The sequence below is a fragment of the Python bivittatus genome, unplaced genomic scaffold (assembly GCF_059951505.1).
Source record: "Python bivittatus isolate LINGU-HERP-01145 unplaced genomic scaffold, Pbiv_v1 ctg000070_np1212, whole genome shotgun sequence".
Classification (NCBI taxonomy): Eukaryota; Metazoa; Chordata; class Lepidosauria; order Squamata; family Pythonidae; genus Python; species Python bivittatus.
In genome coordinates this window covers 37,720,329-37,741,999 of record NW_028277034.1, presented here as the reverse complement: position 1 = coordinate 37,741,999, position 21,671 = coordinate 37,720,329, and the positions used below count along the sequence as shown (strand labels likewise).

The window sequence follows — 21,671 nt, the reverse complement described above, 5'->3', positions numbered from 1 at the left end:
TAACTTCTCATTAAAAGTTGATGTTACCCAATGACATAGAACTGGCCATCATACAACAGGGTACAATCCAGATAAGGTACAATCCAGAAGTTACAAATTGGATTAATTTTAAACAACAGAGGCATAAAGACAAGCTAATTCCACCCAGGTCTGGCAGAAGGCTCACAGTCTTTTTCCATGAATGTGCAAAAATTAAATTACTTGGTTAAACATGGTCCTTATAAGAATTATTAAACTTAGTATCAGAGTTGTTTTTCCCTCAGTCTTCCATCACTATTTCTTTTTCTTTTTGCTTGTGTTTATTGCTCATATAAGCAGACTTGGGGGCTCTTTTGGCTGACGAGCAGGATGATTTTCATCAATAAAAACATACTTCAGTTGAATTGCATTTTTTCCATGTGGACATACATATTTTCAAAGAGCAGATACACCACCACATTTCCTTCATCTGGATCCATTGAAGCTTCAGAATAAAACAAATTGAACCAAGCAACTTAATTTTAACCAAGCCCCCAAAATAAGTATTTTGTAGTTTTATTACAAAGCTTTTATTTTAAAAAAAATATTAAAACAACAACAAAAAAATGCTCAGCACATTAACTCAAATTGGAATGACAAAATATATATTGGTTGACAGTTGTTTTTTTTTTTTTTTTTTTGGCAAAGGCTATGCCTTAAACTAAAAAAAAATTGGGTACATCAATATTTATTTCAACAACTGGCATAAAATCCCACTAAACAGGCTAACAGAAACAGATACAAGTACAGAACATTCGAAGTAATAATAATCCAAGTGCTGGGCTTTAAAAAAAAAAAAACTAGGAAATTCAGATAGGTGAGTAGGAGAGTTTACTGAAATAAGATCCAATAAGGTATGTTGCTTTTACACATACAGACAGATGAAGTGGATCGCATGTTTAGTGTACATATACAATGATTTTATCTGTTACAAATTGTTAATTCAAAAACAAAAGGGCTTTATCCTCCAAATACTTTGTTCTTCTCCAGCAGGAAAAAAGAAATTTACTATTATTTAAAAATCTTTTATTAAAAAAAAAATTGGGGAGGAGGTGGTTGGGGATTTCAATGCTTCTTTAAAAGCTCAAAGTCAATAAAAATGTACACCAAGGCAATAACTAAATTATAGAAGCATTCAAGTTTATCTTTTTAGAATCTGAAATCCAAGATTGAGCTTCTTGCACCATTAAATAAACTGGATTATGTCTTCCTCAAGAAATTACTTTTTGTTCCTTCGGTGTGAAGGGATAGGATGGAAGTTGCTGCTGCCTTACATCATTCTTTTGGCTAAAGCGAAACAAATACAGATGAACTATTTTGTTGCTGACTCAGTACTGACAACACAGAAGATACAAATGGAGGGGCGTAAGGCGGAGTGGAGATTGAGAGGGGGAAGTTCTGAAATGCTGCTCTTGGCTCTCCTTTTTGAGTTGGGCTTGGAACTCTCTGATGGTGAAGGGACGTAGCAGTGATTGTCTTTATGGTTCAACGTCTTTAGCAGTGACATCAGGGTAAAATTTGACATCCTAGACATACTCCTTAGTGGTGGCCTGTTTAGATGAAGGACATCCCCAGAGATTTTAACAAGCTTCCATTTCAAGAAGAGGCCCTGATGTCGCTGCCTTTGTCTTGCAGGTTGAGAATGTGTGTCGCTTCCCACCTGCAGAGAACAACATAGTGAAAACCTTTAGATTTTTTAGAATTGTGTATCAAGGTACTTTATTATGTATCATTCATTGGTTTAATTATATATTTTAATATTTATGAAATACCTTAGACAACCTTCACAATCTGGGCCTTTTCTAAGCATTCACCATGCTGGCCGGGAAATTCTAGGAGTTGAAATTACTTATTGCCAACAGTGTTCCCCAAGAATTAGAATTGTTGCTGACGCTTTCCAATCCAGCAAGCAAACTGAGGGGAGACAACATGGGGAAGGCTGGCATAGAGCAAGGGCGGGCAACCTGATATCTTATGTTTTGGACTGTAACTCCCAACTTCCCTGACCACTGGTCACATTTGCTAGGTAAAATCAGGAAGAAATCTGCATATTTGGTTATATGATTTTGGTAAACCTTATGAAGGCAGTTACTTTGCTTTATACAAAAGGTGAGAAAGCTGCATCCAGATACTGCCCAGTGACAACTCCCAATATATACAACAAATTTGAAGACAATGTAACATACAAAAATCTAAACAAAAGTGTTCAAAACTCTAGACCCCAGAGCAAATACATATTGTGTGTAATACTTATATAAACAATACACAATGTTTCAACAAGGTGTTCCATAGAAGACAACGTTGGTTCAGAAGTAAACTCTACACATGAACAAATACATCACATCCCACTGAATTCTAAATTAATGTAACCTTTAGAATTAAAACTGATAACAACCATAGTGTCTCCTAAGAGAGAGAGTAATGATGGTAAAGTCTAGCTCATTGTCTAAATGCAGATCACCAGATCCCTGAATCTGGACACATTGGTTAGGAAGAAAACATTTCAAAGGATCAAATCATAGAACAGTTGGAAGGGATCATTTTGGCTATCACGTTCAACTACCTACCCAGTGCAGGGATCCAAATTAAAACATTTCTGATGGGTGGCACTACAATAAAAGGCCCCAAGGGTCTATCAAGGATCTGTTATGCTTTTATCTGAATGGGTAAATAGCCACATGTTTTTACATAAATATGATTATAAGTAGTTCAGTTGCATAAAGTTAGACCACTTAACCAAGTAATCTAGGTACTGCCACTTAACTGATCTTCCAAATTTATGTCCAAATCCAACACAAAACTCCTAAGTTGTAAGATATCATATTACAGAGTAAACATGAATGTATATGTTTATTGCATCTGTTAACATAATACTTATATTTTTCCTCTAGGCTATTTAATCCACCGACTTCCAGTTTCACACTCTGAAGTGCTAATCTTTGTATTATTTTTTTATATATAGCTCAACACACAGAACACCTGCCAGATGAGGAAGTAGAAAAGCATATTACTATAAATAGGCAACATTGTTTCAGGAAAATAACTGGTCAGGAACACAAAACCAAACCTAATCATCCTTTTAAGGTTGCAGGATACATTTACCTTCTACCACATTCACCAATGCAAGGAGGATATAAATACCTGTTATTTTGCAGTAGCTTGTTTTGCTATTTCTTCCCATTAAATCCTCCTAACCTTTGAAAAAGCAGACCCCTGAACCCTTGGGGCGGGGGGACACCCATTCAACTGCAGTGGTGTGCATCTGACTAACCTAATTCTAATTTCCTCATAAATGTAACCTATCCATAACTTTTTTCAAAAAGCCTCTTCAGCTTCTGCCTTTAAAAAAAAAAAAACGGAGAAGGGGATCAAAGATCCATGAAGGACTTTCTTTTTCAAGGAGGACAGAGAAGAGGCCAAGCAAAAAAGCAACGAGACCACTGGAGAGAGAGCACCCTGCCGATTTATATTTACTTTAGGCCTTTTCATCCCAGATTTTCAAAGGTTTGGTCCAGGTTGCTCTTCCTGGGAAGGTTTTCCTCTCAGTCTAACATTAAAACATTCTGTTTCCTGTTGAGGAACAGCCTTCAGGCACCAAGCCAGCAGCAGTTCACAGGACAAGCAGAGCAATTCAGAGCTCCTCTCCGTTAGCGGCCAAGAATGTATTCCTTGCTGTAGGAAATGAAATGCCCTTCTGTTGAGATGGTTCCTGTCCCCCCAGCCCACACCTTTTCTCTTTCCAGCAGCCTTTCTTTGAAGTGGGGAGGTTAAAATAATGTCCAGTCTTTCTGTAGCCCACCCTTTTCAAAAATGGGACTGATGTTGACAGTAACTGTGATTTTCTTTCCAAGCATCATCATAATTCTTAAAGGATCCCATTTTCATACAACTGAAAATGTGAGCTCTAATTTTTACCTCCAACTTTAAATGTACAGGTAGTCCTCGACTTATGACCATAATAGGACCAGGAAAGTCTTGGTTGTTAAGCGAGGCATCACATAACCACACCCAATTTTATTTTTTTGCAGTGGTCATTGAACGAATCACCATGGTTGTTAAGTGAATCACGCAGTTGTTAAGTGAATCATGTGGTTCCCCATTTGATTTTGCTTGTTGGAAGCTGGCTGGGAAGGTCACAAATGGCGATCACATGACTCCGGGATGCTGCAACTGTCGTAAATACATGCCGGTTGCCAAGCGCCTGAATTTTGATCATGTGACTGTGGGGGCACTGCGATGGTTGTGTGTGAACTGGTCATAAGTCCCTTTTTTCAGTACCGTTGTAACTTTGAACAGTTGCTAAATGAATGGTCATAAGTCAAGGACTACCTGTATGACTCTACTTTCTACTTTAAAAATAAATGCTACAGCTACAGAGTTGTTTTTCTTAAGTCCATGAATTGAAGTCCTTCACCCAATAAAAATTATAGTAAAAACAGCATTGCCTCCTGCAATTGCAAGCTAAAAAAAACTGGAGATCCTTCAATTTCTTACTGATAAACTGATTGGAGCCTTAATGGAGTTCCCTAGCAGATATGAAACAGGTCATGCCAGGATTCCTTTCAAGAAACCACAGGTATGTGCTACAGAGACGGAAGGCTTCCCACATCTAAGGCTCCACTGGAGGGCTGCAGCTGAAGTTTGGCCAACCCAGGCATGCCCAAGCAAAGCCCAACCCGCAAGTGAAGTCGGTGCAATCAAAGACAGCAATTACAGCTCCCTGGCTGTGGTTAGGCTTCAAAGCAAAGCGCTGCAAGTCACATTTTAGCATATGTGAAGCCTTGAGCCTCAGCCACAAAACTAGATCTGTTGTCTCTGCCATTTGAGCTGTAGTGCAGTTCTGTGACAGAGAAGTGAGGAACCGTTTCTCAGTTGTTGGGGGTTTTTTTCCCCCACAGTTGAAAGATAACAGTGAAATTTTGGCAGCAAGAAGGGTGCATAATTGAAGACTTGTGGCATGCAGAGATCAGAGGCTGGAGTTTTAATCTCCCCCCACCTCCCAAGAAATTCCCAATAAGGTTTTGTCCTTTTCTGTAGTGTACAATTTGAAAAGGGCTAGAGCAAGCAAAGATATATTCAATGCAAAAGAATATTTTTAAAAAGTTGTTTTGGTTGAATTTGTTCATGAATAAATATATATACTTAGAATAACTTTAACAGATGACCTCAAGCTAAAAGGGACAGGAAAGTTAATCCAAACCAGTTTCTCTCATGCCAAAATCTCATGATTTAAACCACCTGAGAAAATGACCATCCATTTGACTCAAGTTTCCAACATTTCCTCTGGCAATTTGTTCTAAAGCTCTCATTAAATAATTACAATATACTTAATGTAATTCTAATCCAAAACTGCTTATTGTGTTCTAAATTTATGTTATTGCTATTTCTTACAGAGTCTATGACTTTTATTTGCAAAAACTATTTTTAAAAAACATTATATTGTCACTTTCCAATCTTTTCTCGTTTGCCATGCATTTCTAAGCTACAGTATTTTTATTGCTTTCCTCTGATAGCTTTGCAATGGAATATAAAACTGAACTCAAAATCTAAGGTCAACATAATAATTTATAGCATATAACAGCACACATCTGCTAAGTTCCTTTTATTTGGCCTTAAATTTCTATCATACTCTAGGCTGTTTTTAAGATGGAAGACTTTTTGTTCTGCCACTCAAAAAATCTCATGAAATTATTTAACTAATGAATTTTCAGTGGCAAAACAAAAAAAGAAAAGGGGAAAAAAAAGAAAAAGGGGAAAAATATAGGAAGATTATAAAAACCACACCATTTGGGCCTCAGGTAGAATTCTGTGACTGTAGCGTTGCCCGCACAATAAAAGCCCTGCTACGTGGGAGCAACCTAAAAATAAATCAATGTAATGTTAACCTTGCAGGGCCAACTGTAATTAGCTGGAACAACAATTTAATAATAAATCTTGGGTTATTATAACTAATGATGTGTTAATATAAATTATATTTTATCTTTCCTTATAATAACAAGTAATCAGTGTTTACTAAAATAACCTCTCTGAAGAAAACTCTGAGTTAACATGCAATGTAACACATTCATTAAATAGCAAATAATTCAACTAAAATATTTTGATCTGTTGACAGTTCTAATTCAGAACTGTCTGAATTTGTTATTCAGAGGAATAGTCTGTTCCATCTTGCTTGCTTGAATATTCATTCATTCATTCATTCATTCATTCATTCATTCATTCATTCATTCATTCCAGTATGGCTGTACTAGAGAGGCTTGTAGCCTTTCCCGTATTTATGTACTATATCAGCGTTCTCTTGTAATATGGACTAAGCCACAAGTTTAAAGTATTAATGATTCCATCATATTTTCTCTAGTAATTTTGAGAGAAGGAGAACGTTTGTCTGCCTTTTATGTTAACAGTGTACCTAAATAATATATTGCCATTAAATTAGTGTGATGCATATTTTTCTTTTTTAAAATGAATGAGACTCAGTTTTGCAGAAGTTGCTTTTCGAAACAGCATCCAAGAACCAGTAAAGACAGTAGGGCATTTCACATGCTGTGTCCCCCACCAATGAAAAATTTATCTCAACTAACAATTTTGAAGGCAGCATTCATGACGATCTAAGTAAAGGACCCATGGCCCTCCAGTTAACTGCTAAATTTCATCTCCCCATCGCTCTGGTCACCATGGCTGATGTGAGAAATGCTGGGAGTTCCACAACATCTGCAAGGCCACAGGAGTCCATGCTGGAAAATGAATGTGTAAGTTACCTAAGACATAACGGTCTTTCAGATAATGTGAATCCAAGCCATTTAGGGCTGTAAATCTCATTTAAGGTGTGATGGAAACAAATCTGTCACAACTATGGAAGCCAAATGCTCCAAGTTCCAACAACTATAGCTGCAGCATTTTGCACCAACTGTAGTTTAATTTTTTTTTTTCCAGAAGCATAGAATCATTAACAGTCCACATTTGGTATACGTATGGCATGAAAAACTGAACCTAGATAAGTCTTCAGTATGGACAGCATATACCTGCAAGGATAACACTGAAGAGTACACGATATGGAACCTTACAACTTTATCCCACATATCTGAGAACTACCAGATTAGGAAAGAATGGACACTGTTAATAAAGTTTTTATAATAGCGAGACAGTGTTATGCTTATGTTTTGGTGACAAAACTTTCACCAGAAAAAATGGATTCTAAATCAAGTTTCATCTCCCCAATTCATCCAGCAGGTGTCACTCTATTATAGACAAACAAGAAAAGTCAGGCTTTCTGCAGTGTTACAACCTATTTATAATCTAATAGAGTGTTTCTCAACCTTGGCCACTTGAAGATGTGTGGACTTCAACTCCCAGAATTCCCCAGCCAGCATCTTCAAGTGGCCAAGGTTGAGAAACACTGATCTAATATATTAAATAATATAATAGCACAATCTTCTTGAGATGTTATTTTCTCCACCAAATAAATATCAACAAATATACTGAAACACTAGTTTATGTCTAGTGTTGACTCATAACAACATTTAGCTTTTTAGTCAATGGATAGACCTGAATTTGGGATGGCTGGTTGAACCCTAAAAATAATTTTAGCATCAATTACTGGAGACAACCTATTTCTTTTATGCTTACTGAAGTTTTCACAACTTGTTCTAAAGAACCAAAACCAATTTCCTAGTAGTTTCTAAAAATGAGATAAAAATGAAGTCAGCATGTTAATTTGATAGTTTCAGCTTTTAACAAGTACCTTATATTTGAATGCATCATTTTATGTATGGTGTTCTAAATTCCAGATTTAAATTTAAATCAATTCTTGCCATTAGATAATGCTCTCTTACTAAAAAACATCATCTCAAAAGAACAAAGCGGTAAGATCTCAACTTGTGCAAGTAAAAAAGAATACATTTGGGGCCTCAAAGTACAGCAGACTTTTGTCCCCTGGCGGCTTTTTAAAAAAAGTCAATAAATTCATGGTGGCAGCCCCGAAACATGTAATCCTAAGAGCCTCCAATGCCTCCAGGCCTCACCACATATTCCTCTGCAGCCCATGAGAATTTTTGATTTATCAGTGAGGTTCATCTTTTCTCCTCTACAAGTTCTTGTAGGCCTGCAATACATGATCAAAATGAACTTAACTAAATGGTTCATAGACTAACCTTTGGTGGTTGGGTATTTCTTTTTTCCGGAGGAAGTTAACCTCTCCTAATTAGATATATGGACAAGATCTCCTCAACTGCTTAGGAAAATTAGCAGCACAGCAGGAACATGATGAACCATTAGCCAATACAGATAGGGATAGAGTACGCAGTACAAGGGAGGGAGGAACATTTGTAAAAGTTCTCCAGCTGTTCTCAATATCTTGGCTGCTGGCAAGAAAAGTGAAAAGTCCTGAGTATTCATGTTCTTTCTTTAAAAAGGATACCTGGTGCACTGTAACAGTGCACTCCACACTATGGGAGGGGCATAGCCATACAAATTTAGTATTTCTACTTTGCAGTATAATATCTTTGATTCTCCTTCCCATTTTTATTTTATTTAATCAGAAGTTTCAAAGCAGGAAAAAAAAAATGTAACTCACACTGTGTATCCTCAGGTTAACCCATATATAGTTCCATAATTGGAAAATATTTCCATCCTTAAACAGAAAAGACCTGTTGGAAATTAAATGTAAATGCTTCACAGTGCAGCATCTTGCTTGCCACAGTACTAAAACAGACACATTCAAGAAATGAGAGGCAGATCTTGAAATAACTGGCGGGATTTTTATACAAAGCAAACGCCTGGTTAGAAGGAGTTTTTCTCTTGAATGCAGCAGAAATTTAGGCCTACTTGGCCTAAATCCTGTTAAACAGCTAATTTTAATTTAACTCCTGAAGTAAAATATCCAAAGAGGCTTTTAACACTATGAATAAAGTCAAGTCTCATTTTACTTCACTTCTGTTACTGTTTTCTTATTCAGAAATGTCCATTGAATTGGAGCATACGGCAGAGCAGAATTTACATCATTTGTTTGATTACATCATCATGCAAGTTTTACAAATTATAAATCACAGTGGAAATTTGGAACGCTACCTGTGAAATTGGGTAAATCGAGATTTCACTGTAGTTTGATCTAAAGTAGCAGTTATCCCTTCTTGTTGCAGCTTAACTAATCACACATTGTTCGATGCATCCTTTTGCTTATCCTGATTCCCTTGCCATTTGCATGCTAGTTTATAGAGCAAGAAGAATCACTAGCCTATTCATTTAGATAAAACATTCTACATTCTACAGTTTTATCTTCTTTTCAATATTAAAGATGTGGAAAGACAACAGCTAAAAGGCCCAAACAGCAAGGAACTTGGTCCACACGCACATCCCACATAGATCCCCAGAATCAATTTGGTTTATTTATTATATTATTTTTATGTAGATTTACATAACCGCAAATATCAGCAAAAGCAAGCCATTTTATTTTGCTAAATTAGATTTCTAAGGTCAATAGGTTTGGGACAATATTTGGAAAGGACAGATGTGAAAGCTCCTGTTTTAGAACTGAAGACAAATTCCTGGGTTGAGACTATGCTTAGAAGCTAGCTGTTATTTTTAAAGCTTAAAATCTGCCTGACCCTGACCTAAGAAATCTTCTGCAGTTGTTTTGCTGGATGTTACCTACAGGGCCATTTTAAAAGAATGGGAACTTCCTGGTCTTTTTTCTGCTTGTGGCAAGTGATAACATACAGAGTGCCAAGTTACCCAAATTCTGTGAAGAGGATTATAAAAATCAGACTAATTAACTTGTCCCTACTTTGCATACAATTTATCCCGCTTACAAGATTTGCAGACTTCATAGCATTTAGATATTGCATGCAAGGAAATGGGCAGCACAAGGAAATGTAAAAGATAGAGAGTACAGGGAATAAAAGAAGACTTACTCATAAAATGTGGAAGATAACAGGAATATTGGTGGAAAGTGATTGTGCAATGGTGGAGTTTTTGATTTTAACATAAATTTTAAAAACCTACATGCTTTGCTGAACGTTTTGCATACCTCGTGTTTTTAAAAAGTGGATTTTAATAAGCATAGCATAATTCCATGGCAGGAAAATTCAGGGGGAAAAAGAGAGCTCCTAAAAATACTAAACATTAACCCATAAATGGAAAATATTCCTATGGGGAGAAGAAAAGGGCAGCAGAAGAAGCCAATGAGGCTACACAAAAGTAAAGTTCTAAAAAGAAAAAAAGTGCATAGATAGGAAGTAGAAAGAGGGACAAGTCACCAAGAAAGATTACATGCACGTAGCCTAAAACGGTAGAGATGTACAGACATGGCCAAAAATATTGGTATCCCTCCACTTTGTCTCAAAGAATCCCAATTTGCTGTGAAATAAGTTGAAACTGACTCAAGTAAATGGTATCCAGCATTCTTTCTTCCATAGTCTATAGTGCAGATGTTTTGCCTTTGATGTATGACTTAACATATTCTTGTAAATAATAAAATAAACCAGGCATGGACATAATTATCAGTACCCCTTAGAAGTTAAAGACATTATTGGATTTTAGTCGTCTCTTGAGCAGACTATTGATTTTAATTAGTATCACAGGTGTCTTCAATCTCATATTCACTCACTCAGCCTATTTGAATGGAGAAAAGTACTCACTCAGGCTTTTTGTGTCATTGTGTACAGCACAGTAAACATGGACAAGAGAAAGAAAAGCAGAGGGTTCTCTGAGGAGGAAAGGAAGATTATAGACAAGCATAGTAAAGGTAAAGGCTACAAAACCATCTCCAAAGTGTTTCATCTTTCTGTGACCATAGTTGTTAATATTATCAAGAAGCTTAAGGTCTATGGGACCTTAGACAACCTCCCTAGATATAGCCACAGGAGGAAGACTGGCCCCCAGATTGAACAGAAAGATCATTTGAATGTTGGAGAAAGAAGGAAAGAAGGAAGAACATTCCTAACAGATCTTGGCTGACCTCCAAGATCAAGATACAACAATACCAAGTTGCACCCTCTGTCGCTGTCTGACAGAAAGTGGCTTCCATGGTAGACCCAGGAAGACCTCATTTCTGACAGACAGACACGAAAAAGCCAGACTGGAGTTGCTAAAATGCATGTTGACAAGCACAGTCCTTTGGACAGATGAAACAAAATTAGAGCTTTTTGGTAAGTCACAGAAACTATGTTTACAGAAGAAAAAACTATGTTTAGAAGAAAAGAACACCATCTCTACCGTGAAACATGGAAGAGGCTCATAATGTTATGAGGTTGCTTTACTGCCTTCATCACTGGGTGCCTTGAATCTGTGCAGGGCACAATGAAATCAAAAGATTATCAAGGCATTCTGGAGTGAAAGATAATACCCAGTGTTAGAAAGCTCTATCTCAGTCACAAGTCATAGGTCCTCCAGCAGGATATTACCCAAAATATATATCTAAAAGAAGCCAAGAATGGTTGAAAAGCAAACATTGGACTGCTTGAAGTGGCCTGCTATGAGTCCTGATCTGAATCCAATAGAATATTTATGGAAAGAGTTGAAACTCACAATTGGGAGAAGGAACCCATCAAACCTAAGACAACTAGAGTACTTTACTCAAGAAGAATGGGACAAATTGCCAGTTGAGAAGTGTAGAAATCTTATTTGGAGAGGACAATTGATGCCCCTTTCTTCCTTTCTGTTTCCCTCTGTCACTGTTGTCTCTTTCTCTTATGTTGCTTTTATGTTTTCTGTATTGTTCTTTGTTTTTTAAACATTTTAACAATTGTAAACTGTCCAGAGTCGCTGGGAATCAGGTAGCATCTAAATTTATTAGATGTTATTATTATTGTTGGTCGCACAGTCAGCCAGATGTTTAGACTGGATTTGGCATTTTTGTCCAGTTATCAAGTCCTTCCCAAGGGCCTGGGATAGGCAGGTGTTGTGTTTGATGGTGTTAAAGATATCGTTGCAGGATATAAGCTGTTCCAATTAAAGCTGCCTTTTCTAATTGAGGGTGATTTTGTCAATGCTGATGATGTTCAAGTGGTGCTCCAGATGTTTGGGGATTGCACCCAAGGCACCTGTTACTATTGGTACTATCTTTGCTTTCTTTTGCCACAGTTGTTCTATTTCTATTTGCAGGTCTTTGTATTTTGTGATTTTCTCCAGTTCTCTTCTATTCTGCTGTCTTCAGGTATTGAAATGTCCACTATCCGGACCTTTTTGTCTGTCTTATCAACAATTGTTAAGTCTGAGGTATCATCATCATCATCCAGAGCTACAGAAAGTGCTTGATTCCAGTTATTGCCTAAAAAGGTGTCCTACAAAATACTAGGTTAGAATGATGAATGCCATTTACTTGTGTTAGTTTCAACTTATTTCATGGCAAATTGGGATTCTTTGGGAAAAAGTGGAGGTGTAACAATACTTTTGGCTGTTTCTGTATCTGGAAAGCAAAAGTTTTTGTTAAGCTGGCATTTATTTGCAGAATGCCTATTTATTTTGAATGAGTTGAATGAGTCCAGGACCATATAAACTGCATCCTAAAGTATGGGAAGATGAACTTGTTCACATTTAATAAATCCTGGAGAATGGATGAAGTACCAGAGGATGAAGTGTTGATGGAGCAAATGCCCTTATCTTTTAAGGAGGATCCAGAGAACTACATAATAGTCACTCTGACATCTATACCAGGGATGACTGTAGGTCAAATTATAAAAAGATCATTCTATAAGCACCTTGAAAACAATGTGGTAATTGCCAAAAGTCAGCATACATTTCTCAAGGCAAAATCTTGCCAAACTAACTTTACCTCATTTTTTATTAACTTCTATAATAAAATGTGGAAATATTGTAGATTTAATGTATCTTTATCGCAGTAAAATATTTGATAAAGTACTCCATGACATTATGATTATTAAGCTCATTAAGTATGAGCTGGAGGGTATGATAATTAAGTGGCTCAAAAAATTGATCTTAAAAATTCCTCATCAAACTGGCTGAAGTATTGAGTGGGTATCTTAGGGTTGAGTCCTGAGCCTTGTACTCTTCAACATTTTTATTAATGCTTTAAATGAAGAGAAAGAGGGAATGCTTATGATATTTGCAAATGACACACAATTGGATGGGATAAAAAAATTCCTAGAAGACAGAAATAACGTTCAAAAGAATTTTGATCTTGAAGAAATGGATGAAGGAAATTTAATGGAAACCAATGAGAACTTAAAGGAAACTTAATGAAAACTTAACAGAAAGTTATTTTCTTAGGAAACAGAAATCAAATGCATGGGTATAAGATGAGAAAAAATGCTTTGGTAATAGTACTTTGCATAACAGTATCTTAAAGATTTGTCCAGTTCTGGGCATATTTTAAAAAAGATTCAGACAAACTGGAACAGATTCAAAGAAGAGCAGCGAGGATGATCCAGGGATTAGACACTAAGTCCTATGAAGACAGACTGGAAGACTTGGAATGTTTAGCCTCAAGAATCGAAGACTGAAGAGGCAGATCATAACATTCTTCAAATACTTGAAAAGATTCATACCTATAAGAATAATAGGACTTATTTTCCATCACTCTAGAATACAGGATACAGAACAATATATTTACCTTAATGGAAGGCATGTTCCAATTAAATGTTTAAAAATCCTGCATAACAGAGCAGTTTGATGCTGGAACCAATTGCCCAGAAAAATGGTGGGTTTCCTTCACTAGATGTGTTCAAGGAGAAGCAAGGTGGACATCTGAAAGGGATACTTTAACTGAGATTCCTGCATTGAAGAGGTTGGACTGGTCACTTCCAATTCTATGAGTCTGTACACAGGAAGTCAGGAAGACAAGCAGGAAGAATTCAGGTGAGTTATTCAGGATGTTTTAATGTTTTCCTCACTGATGACTAGAGGTTTTTGGCTAGACCTCTGAATTCTTACACAAGATGATCAGTTTATAGTTGCAGGCCCCTACCCCCCAAGAAACCAATTTCCCAATATACAAATGGCAATAACTTTTTGATGAAAAATGTGATGATGCAAGTATTTATGTTAACAGAGTCACCACTATTTGGACCCAAATTCAATTTATATTTCAACTCGAAACAGTTGTACGCCCTTTGGTTTTTGAAGACACTTACCCTTTCACTATTATTAAAATATAAATTATATAAGTATTATTGTATTTGAAAGCCATATCTAGCCAGCTGAAACTACCTGATCTGCTCAAAGCCGAGAACATCTTAAAATTCAGGAAATTTAATTGAAAATGGAATATTCTTCAAATTTAGCAAATTTAGGGGAAAAAATGGAATACTTCGTAAAAACCTCAGTAATTTCTTCATATCTATTAGTAGTTAGTCACTGTTATTTTTACTGTATAAAATCAATCAAAGAATTTTACTTTATCAAATCAATCTGATTTTTAAGGCAAAAAAGATGTTTACTCCCCTACTTCCCACAATTTATGTTTTGAAATTATATGAAATTAGTACATGGAATTAGTTAATATATATTTTAAAAACTGCTACTTTTTCCACAAGGAAAAAATAATAATTCTTTAAATCTGTATTTTAAACTACTGCAAGGCCATTTAGTTGCTAATCCGTTGAGAAAAAATGTTGAGAAATGTTTTACTCATCATTGACGGAATAAACTTACCAAATAACTGTATTTTTTAAAAAAGTTTGTTTCCATAGAATTAGTTGCTCAAAAGACAGACATAAAACTAAAACATAAGAGTCTTTGGGAAGCATATGAATGCATAAAATGATATTCTCTGTTCAACATATTAAGCATTAATTCCCTTGCAAAAAGAACTTGACAAAGTTAATCTAGTTTAAGGCTCTTTTGATAGTGAATGACACAAAAGATTATTTGATGAATGTTTGTGAACAACAGGATTTGTAAGTATACCATTCAGGCTTAAATGGTTGTTAGTTTAGATATATTCAGATTTGATTTAATTTTTAATATGTAGATTAATCTAGGAAGCTTTAATTAATTTTTATGCATCATTAGGGTCCTCACCTTACACAATCCTGATCACAATGTTGGAAGAAAAAACTCAACTGTTGAAATATTGAGTAATTTTTGTCGCATTCACAAATATGAAACAACACAAACACACACACACACAAACATACATAAACTACAAATACTTATATAAGTATTTTGAAACAGAAATGCTCATTATCCTGCCAGTCAAGATTACACAAAGAGTGATGAGAACAAACCAGTTTGGCTTAACTTGTTCCTAATGAGGATTTTTGCAGCATGATGCCAGGCAAAAATGGTTTAACTGCTTATTAAAGTCTTTGTGCTTCATAGTTAGACTTGCAGCTAGTCAGTGAGGCATAGTTAGTTTGCACGACATAATTAAATAATAAAAGGGAAAAGAATTGGGTCTAAAATACACAGCCGGTATAAAAACCATTAATCATAAGAACATTCATTTGAGGGCAGCACATTAAATTTGTGTGTGCTATAAATTCTTGATTTCTTTCAAATGTTAAATGTGGGAAAGTTTTACAAAATCTTTTTATATATATATAAATTTAGTAGAAAGTCTTTTATAAATATTCTTACCATGCTTCAGATGTAGGCAGCTGTCATTCGTGGGGCTGTACCTGTAGAAGATTGTTGTTCTTTTAACAAATTTCCACTGAATCATTTTTGCACACCCCAAATAAAAGGTCTTATGCTAGAATATGCATTGCTGATTGATTTCCTCTGCTTTTTATGGTTCTTATACCAGCCATTTTATTTTATTTTTTTAAAAAAGAGAGGACCTCACTGATGCTTTCAGCAGGAAGTTTTTTAAACCACTTCTATTGTTTTATGTATGTTAAGATAAAAGTTTCCGTTGAATTGTGCTTGATTCTGTAGTTTTCCTGGCAACAGTATGGAAGTGGTTTGCCATGGCTTCTTCTTGGAAGTTTTTTTTTTTTTTTTACTTCCCAATCTAGCTTACATCCCCAGGATTTCCTGGTGTACTTTGACCCAAACACTTAACAGGTCTGACTTTGTTTAGCTTTATGAATTTACTAAGGTTGCCATTCACAATTTATCCATTGAGATTTACTGATTTATTTACAAGGCTTATAAACTGTTCCAACTGAAGCTGACTCTTCTCCAATGAAGAAATAAGTTGATCCAAAATCTCTGCTGTTGCCTTAACAGCAGCCACAAAAGAGAATATTCTTCATACTTCTGGAAGTCAGTAGTGGATTGAAGGAGCTTAAGATGCAATTCATGGCATGTGCAAGTAATACAATTTCTCAAGTACTGTTTCCGGAAGCTAAGCAATGGTACAGAAGAATAAAAGGCAGCTGACTTTTTGTCACTGCTACTTAATTCTTTTTGAACTGGTACTGCCTCTTTAAGTTGATGAAATAGTGTTACTTTTCCAATTTTCAGTAATAACTTTCAGTTTCTGGTACCAGTAATCTACAATTACTGGTGATATTACTGTTCTCCAATCTTTGAGCCTCTACTGACATCCAAAAGAATGGAGATTAATTTCTTCTCTCAGTTGTTGAAACAAACCACAGAGCTTCATTCCAAGCATCTCTTCATAATGAAAGTAAAACTCTCTGTTTGCCATAATTCTGGGTGCACAAGGGCAAGACAATGAAGGTGACGTTAAAAAGAATCATTAGAATATGTATCGTCCATTATGGAAAGAAATTTACATCTTGAAGCAAAGTGCTGAATCTTTAAAACACAGCAAATATTTAACATGAATATCTACCCATAAAATATACCTGATGTTGACTCCTGTAGCTTCTCTCTCTTCCTCTTTTTCTTCTTTCCCTTTGGAAAGTAGGAAAAAGGCCTTTATTTATGAGTAATAAAGAAATAAATAACTCAAGAAAAGCCTTTTGAGATTATCCCTATAAGTAATCCTAAAAAATACTGTCTATATTTCTATAATCCTCAAGGATGAATGTTGAACTTTGCCTATATTTTATTATAGACAGCCATTTTTGCTTATATTAACCCCTGCCATTCTACCCTTATCAGGCTGGCAAGATGTAGGCAATAAGAGGGTCCACATCAATCTCACCGAAAGTTCCTGCAAACCCCTTTCCAGATGCAGCAGTCATCATTTTCAATGGACGGCAACCCATGGCAGAAATTCTAGAAAGAACTTTTTTTCTGAACCAGAAATATGAGAGAGGAGAACTTGCTTGCCAGGAATTGCAGAACAGCCGTACTATTTATCCCTGTGCAACAAGGGGTGCTGGATTGCAAACGTCTGTATCAACCTCCAGGAGCAAGTACGGGCTTTTCCTCATATATGGCAATCTCAGTAAATATCACCATAACCTCATCATAACCTCAACTAAGCTTTGCACAGTAGATCAGGTTTTATTCCTCATTCATAACCAGTAGTTAAATTGTGGGGGGGGGAAATCCATTAAAAATTACAATATACTGAAGAAAGCATCCTGCAAATGCTACTTGTGCTAATCGTGAACATTTAAGAAAAAAGTAATCAAACTGAATATATAGTTATCGTTATCAGTAACAGTGAGCCACAATTCTAGTTGTAGATGCACATCTGTAAACTGAGAGCCATACTCAGCTGCAGTCCAGAGAGTGGTAATTTGAGAGTCTGCTGAAAGTATTGCTCTGAGTTTACAATCCCCATGCTAACAATCAAAATATCTACTAATGCTCTTAATTTCCAATAGCTGGATAGGGTGTTATCCTTTTTCCTTTCCATTTTAGCATAATTCATTAAAACTGAATAAGATTTTCAAAATGGACTGATGCATAAACTGCTTTGTTAAATGAATGTAGGTACTAGGCAAAGATGATTCACTGTGCTCTGAAGCTCATTGGCTCTTTTATGGAATTTGACTTAGGCAGTAAGTCTATTTATCTGGCATTTAACTAGGCACATGAGATTAAGGATATATCCCACTATCGATTGAAATCTTAATGAATGTGTGAGAGACTATATTTTCAAAGTCAGAACTATGCCTGGGATTAGACTGTTCTTTGAATTGTTTATTTAAGAGTCATCAAGGCCCTGTCTTAACTAACTCTCAGATAAATAAGTCTCTGGGTATCATGAGTATGGATTTTTTTTTTAAAGAACTATTTACAAGGTAAATAGAAGATATACTGTTCAATTGTAATAAATATTTTTATAGTTTGCTGTGTGAAAAGCTTAATATTAAAAAAAAAAAAACAATTTGAAGAAGTGCTGCTAACTGAAGCTTTTCTTCTTAAAAGTAAAAGATAACCTGCAGGCAAAAGAATGGCCGCTCAGCTCAATCCACTCTACATTCTGTTTGCTTTAGGACAAATATACACACACAAATTTCACATTGCCAAGATAAATTCCAAGATAATTCCAGTAGGGCATCATTCAGAAGAGATTCATTGCCATGTGTATTTATTAACCATATGATAAGCCGATGTCAAAACAGTGATCAGTTTTAGGACATAAATCCCTGATACAGATGTCTGCAAAACAATTCTCTAACATTGAATGACCACTTCGATGTATTTTTCAGATAGGCATAAAGCTGGACCAGGAAAACAACCAAGAAAATTTTGGAATCCATTCATGCATGTAAAAATTGTCTAAAAAAGAGAGAAGAGAAAAATACAGAGACCTCAAAGTGAACGGAATGCCAATACTAGGAGCTTTTGCTCCCTTTAAACATTCAGATCCCTGTGTCTTAACTGCAGCAAGATCAAACTGAAGAAAATATAAATAAGAAGCTTACATAATTGTCTCTTGCAGACCAGCCAGGATACAGCTGCATGTGTAGCTGCCTTTCTTTCCGAGCTAGTTCGTAATATTTTGCTTGTTCTTCACGCGACAAGGCATGCCACTGCAAGTGAAGTGGAAAAAGAATGAGCTTCGTGTGCAGACATCTAAGGAAATGAATTCCGATTTATTCTGACGCACAGAAAAGTACAACCACCATCCAGAGTGCTCACATGTTACCAATGGTAATATAAGAAACTTGCACAATATACACAACTGATGTCAGGCAGAGGAGATCTGAGTTTTTAAATACATAACTTTGAAATCTGATGTGGAAGGCCTTTGAGAAAACACGGGGATAGGCATGCAGCTTCCTGATCCTCTTGCCTTTTCTACAATCTGATGACTTTTGACTGCGCGGCCAAAATTTTGCAGCACTATTTGCCAGTAATCAGCGGTGCAGTTTTTTATCATTTTGAGACAGGAAGTATATAGAGACCACAGTAGATATAATGCCATTTTTAAAAAGACAAGACGACAGTCCTCTTTCTTCTTTTACACCACCGCCTTGAGGTATAGTTCTCAGCTCCTCAGTGGAACATTAAATTCTGCCCCGTTCCAAGAGAACTATGATCAGCAGAAAAACTGATAGTAAAAAGAAAGAAAAAAGAGGACAGCCCCTTTGTAAAAATATTTCTGAATTCTTGTTTATCCAAAGCCAGCATGGAATTCTTACATGCTATTCCAGGAAACACCGCTTTTAAACAAGATAGGTTCCATATTGCTTGAATAAGAAGCCTCCCATGTAGATGAAGACCATGATAATGAAGAATGGTACTGATGAAATTCATTAATTAATTATATTAAAATAATCCCAATTACGTTTATATTTTGCCTTTTAAACAATAAGATGTACTAAGAATTCATTACAAGTATAGGCTACCAAAATCCATCGGAGAAGCATAAAAAACATAAAAGGTTTGTCAGCTTGTGTTGTTAATTTTTACTAAACAGTCTACGATGCTTACTTTAAGTAAATGCTATTTTATGCTGAAATTCTTTTCTCTTCTTTTCTTTTTTGATGGGGACTCCCGGTGAACTCCAAAAGTTGATACAAAATTCTAATTTTTAATATGACAGAAGGGGAAATTATTAACTGCATGCTTGGAGATTACTAATTTCAACCATATAAAATTTTTATATGTAAAAATGTAAGATAAAGTAAATTAATTTGGGCCCTAGCTGCACCCACTACTTTTAGGAGTGTAGCCCTTTTCTTGCCCCTTCAGGATGGATCTCAGCCTCCCTGAAAAAAGTCGGCTATTCCAATTTCTATTTTACATACCCACATTACACTCACATATATTGCACACCCAAAGAGAGAATTTGCTGTTTTCACAACAGTTTACAGCATAGCAGATTCTGAATTCTGTATGTGATGCAAGCAATATCCTGGCAAATTACAAGATAATACTTAGAAATTGTTTACGGATAATATGATAATCAATTGCATGAGTCTGTATTTCTTGACCTGAGAGTCTGAATGTCCAGTACAACAGGGACAGCTGGAATGCATGGAGTTAAATATTGAAACATATCCTACTACATTCGGGATGGGGTGGGGGGCAGCATATGGCCTTGCAACAAAAGGACAGCTAAGGCATGATAGGCTGATGCCACAGAAACAAATGCAAAACAAAACTACAAAGCACAGAAGGGAAAGGCTAGGCAGTGTGTCTGCTGTTAGGGCAAAAACACAGACTGAAACTTTGAATAAATAGGGCTTTGACATGACAGTGAGTGAAAAGCAATTGCAATGTCTAGAATCATGGAGATGGTGCAATATGAACTGACTGAATGGAAGAGAAGACCTTTTGCTAACTGCATTTCACAGATTAATTACTGGTAGCAATGCAATCTTGAAGAAAGAGACTTGAAGTAAGAATCAATAATAGTAATTAAAAATTAAAATGTTTAAGTCAACTATTCTCATGTACTAGTATGCTTTCTTAATCATGCAACCATGGAGCACTCACCTGATGATTTCTGAGCAACAGTATGGAAACGATAGAATGTACTTTAGAAGGCTAATCAAAATCTTTCACCTTGGGGTGTTTTGGTCACTTTTCCAGTCATGTGGGATTTAAGCTACAGTCTGTTCTCTTCCCAGCTCCCAATGCATACCCTTTAAAGCACCACTTTTTACTGAATTTACTACATTGTTTAGAAACCAAACCCTGCAGTTTAACATTCCAAAAATGCTGAACATGAGGCAGTTCTTAGAACGAGTGAGCTGCTCTTCTCTGTGCACACACACCACCTTCTCTGAACCACCGAAGAGCCTTCGCCCTTCAAGCGGCAGCCTGATCCAATCTCCGCAGCTGCCCATCAGCTGTTTCACAGCAGGAAATTAGGGTGGAAGCTTGCAGCTTCCAAGAGCCAGACAGCAGGAAACATGGGAGGGAGCCAAGAAGAGCGATGAAGTGCCAAAGACACACCACATTACCAAGGAAGCAGAGCTGTCTAAAAATATTAGTAATGGAAGTTTGGGGTTTTTTGGAGAAATCTTATCTTTTAGACACATAACCAAGTCATAATATTATGAATTGTCTGCCATTCAGTCACATTTTTTGCAACATCAGACTTGCGTGTTGTAACCCAACATTTTGATTTTATTGATTTTACCGTCACTTTTTGTATTTTGCATTTGTTTTATTGTGGTAAGCCAGTTTGAATGCTTACAAAGCAGAAAGGAATATATGCAATATTATAACATTAAATGTAAAAAATTAACATCACCTAGGGTTTTTTGCATCAGTTTTTTACTGTTCTCCTCTAATGGGCAGTACTAAACATGCATATAACTGAATTCACAGTAATTGATTAGTTTGAAATATATATTCAGAGACAGAATAGGCTTTTAAGACAGCAGAATTTCAATCCTTTAAAACAAAACACCCTGTCAAATTCTGTTCTGAAA

At 36.0% G+C, this 21,671-nt stretch overlaps 1 protein-coding gene and 1 long non-coding RNA gene across 3 annotated transcripts in view; one reads left to right on the top strand and one right to left on the bottom strand.

Moving 5' to 3' along the window:
• Positions 1–1,007: 1,007 nt before the first annotated feature.
• The window catches only part of LEF1 (lymphoid enhancer binding factor 1), a 99,397-nt gene continuing 78,733 nt past the window's right edge, over positions 1,008–21,671 (bottom strand). The window contains exons 8-11 of one of the 2 annotated variants that reach the window (XM_088132988.1): positions 18,708–18,815; positions 16,728–16,776; positions 15,550–15,590; positions 1,557–1,678 (exon numbers count right to left, since the gene is read on the bottom strand). In XM_088132988.1, the coding sequence (XP_087989114.1) occupies positions 15,556–15,590; positions 16,728–16,776; positions 18,708–18,815 (192 nt within the window). In that variant the 3' untranslated portion in view covers positions 1,557–1,678; positions 15,550–15,555. Of the gene's footprint in view, positions 1,679–15,549; positions 15,591–16,727; positions 16,777–18,707; positions 18,816–21,671 lie in introns of both variants that reach the window. The other variant, XM_088132989.1, reaches the window with a different exon arrangement.
• On the top strand, positions 1,661–19,932 carry LOC148216876 (uncharacterized). The gene is made up of 4 exons (XR_015794607.1): positions 1,661–6,764; positions 8,969–9,093; positions 13,688–13,827; positions 16,987–19,932. It is a non-coding gene; the product is annotated as an uncharacterized LOC148216876 (long non-coding RNA).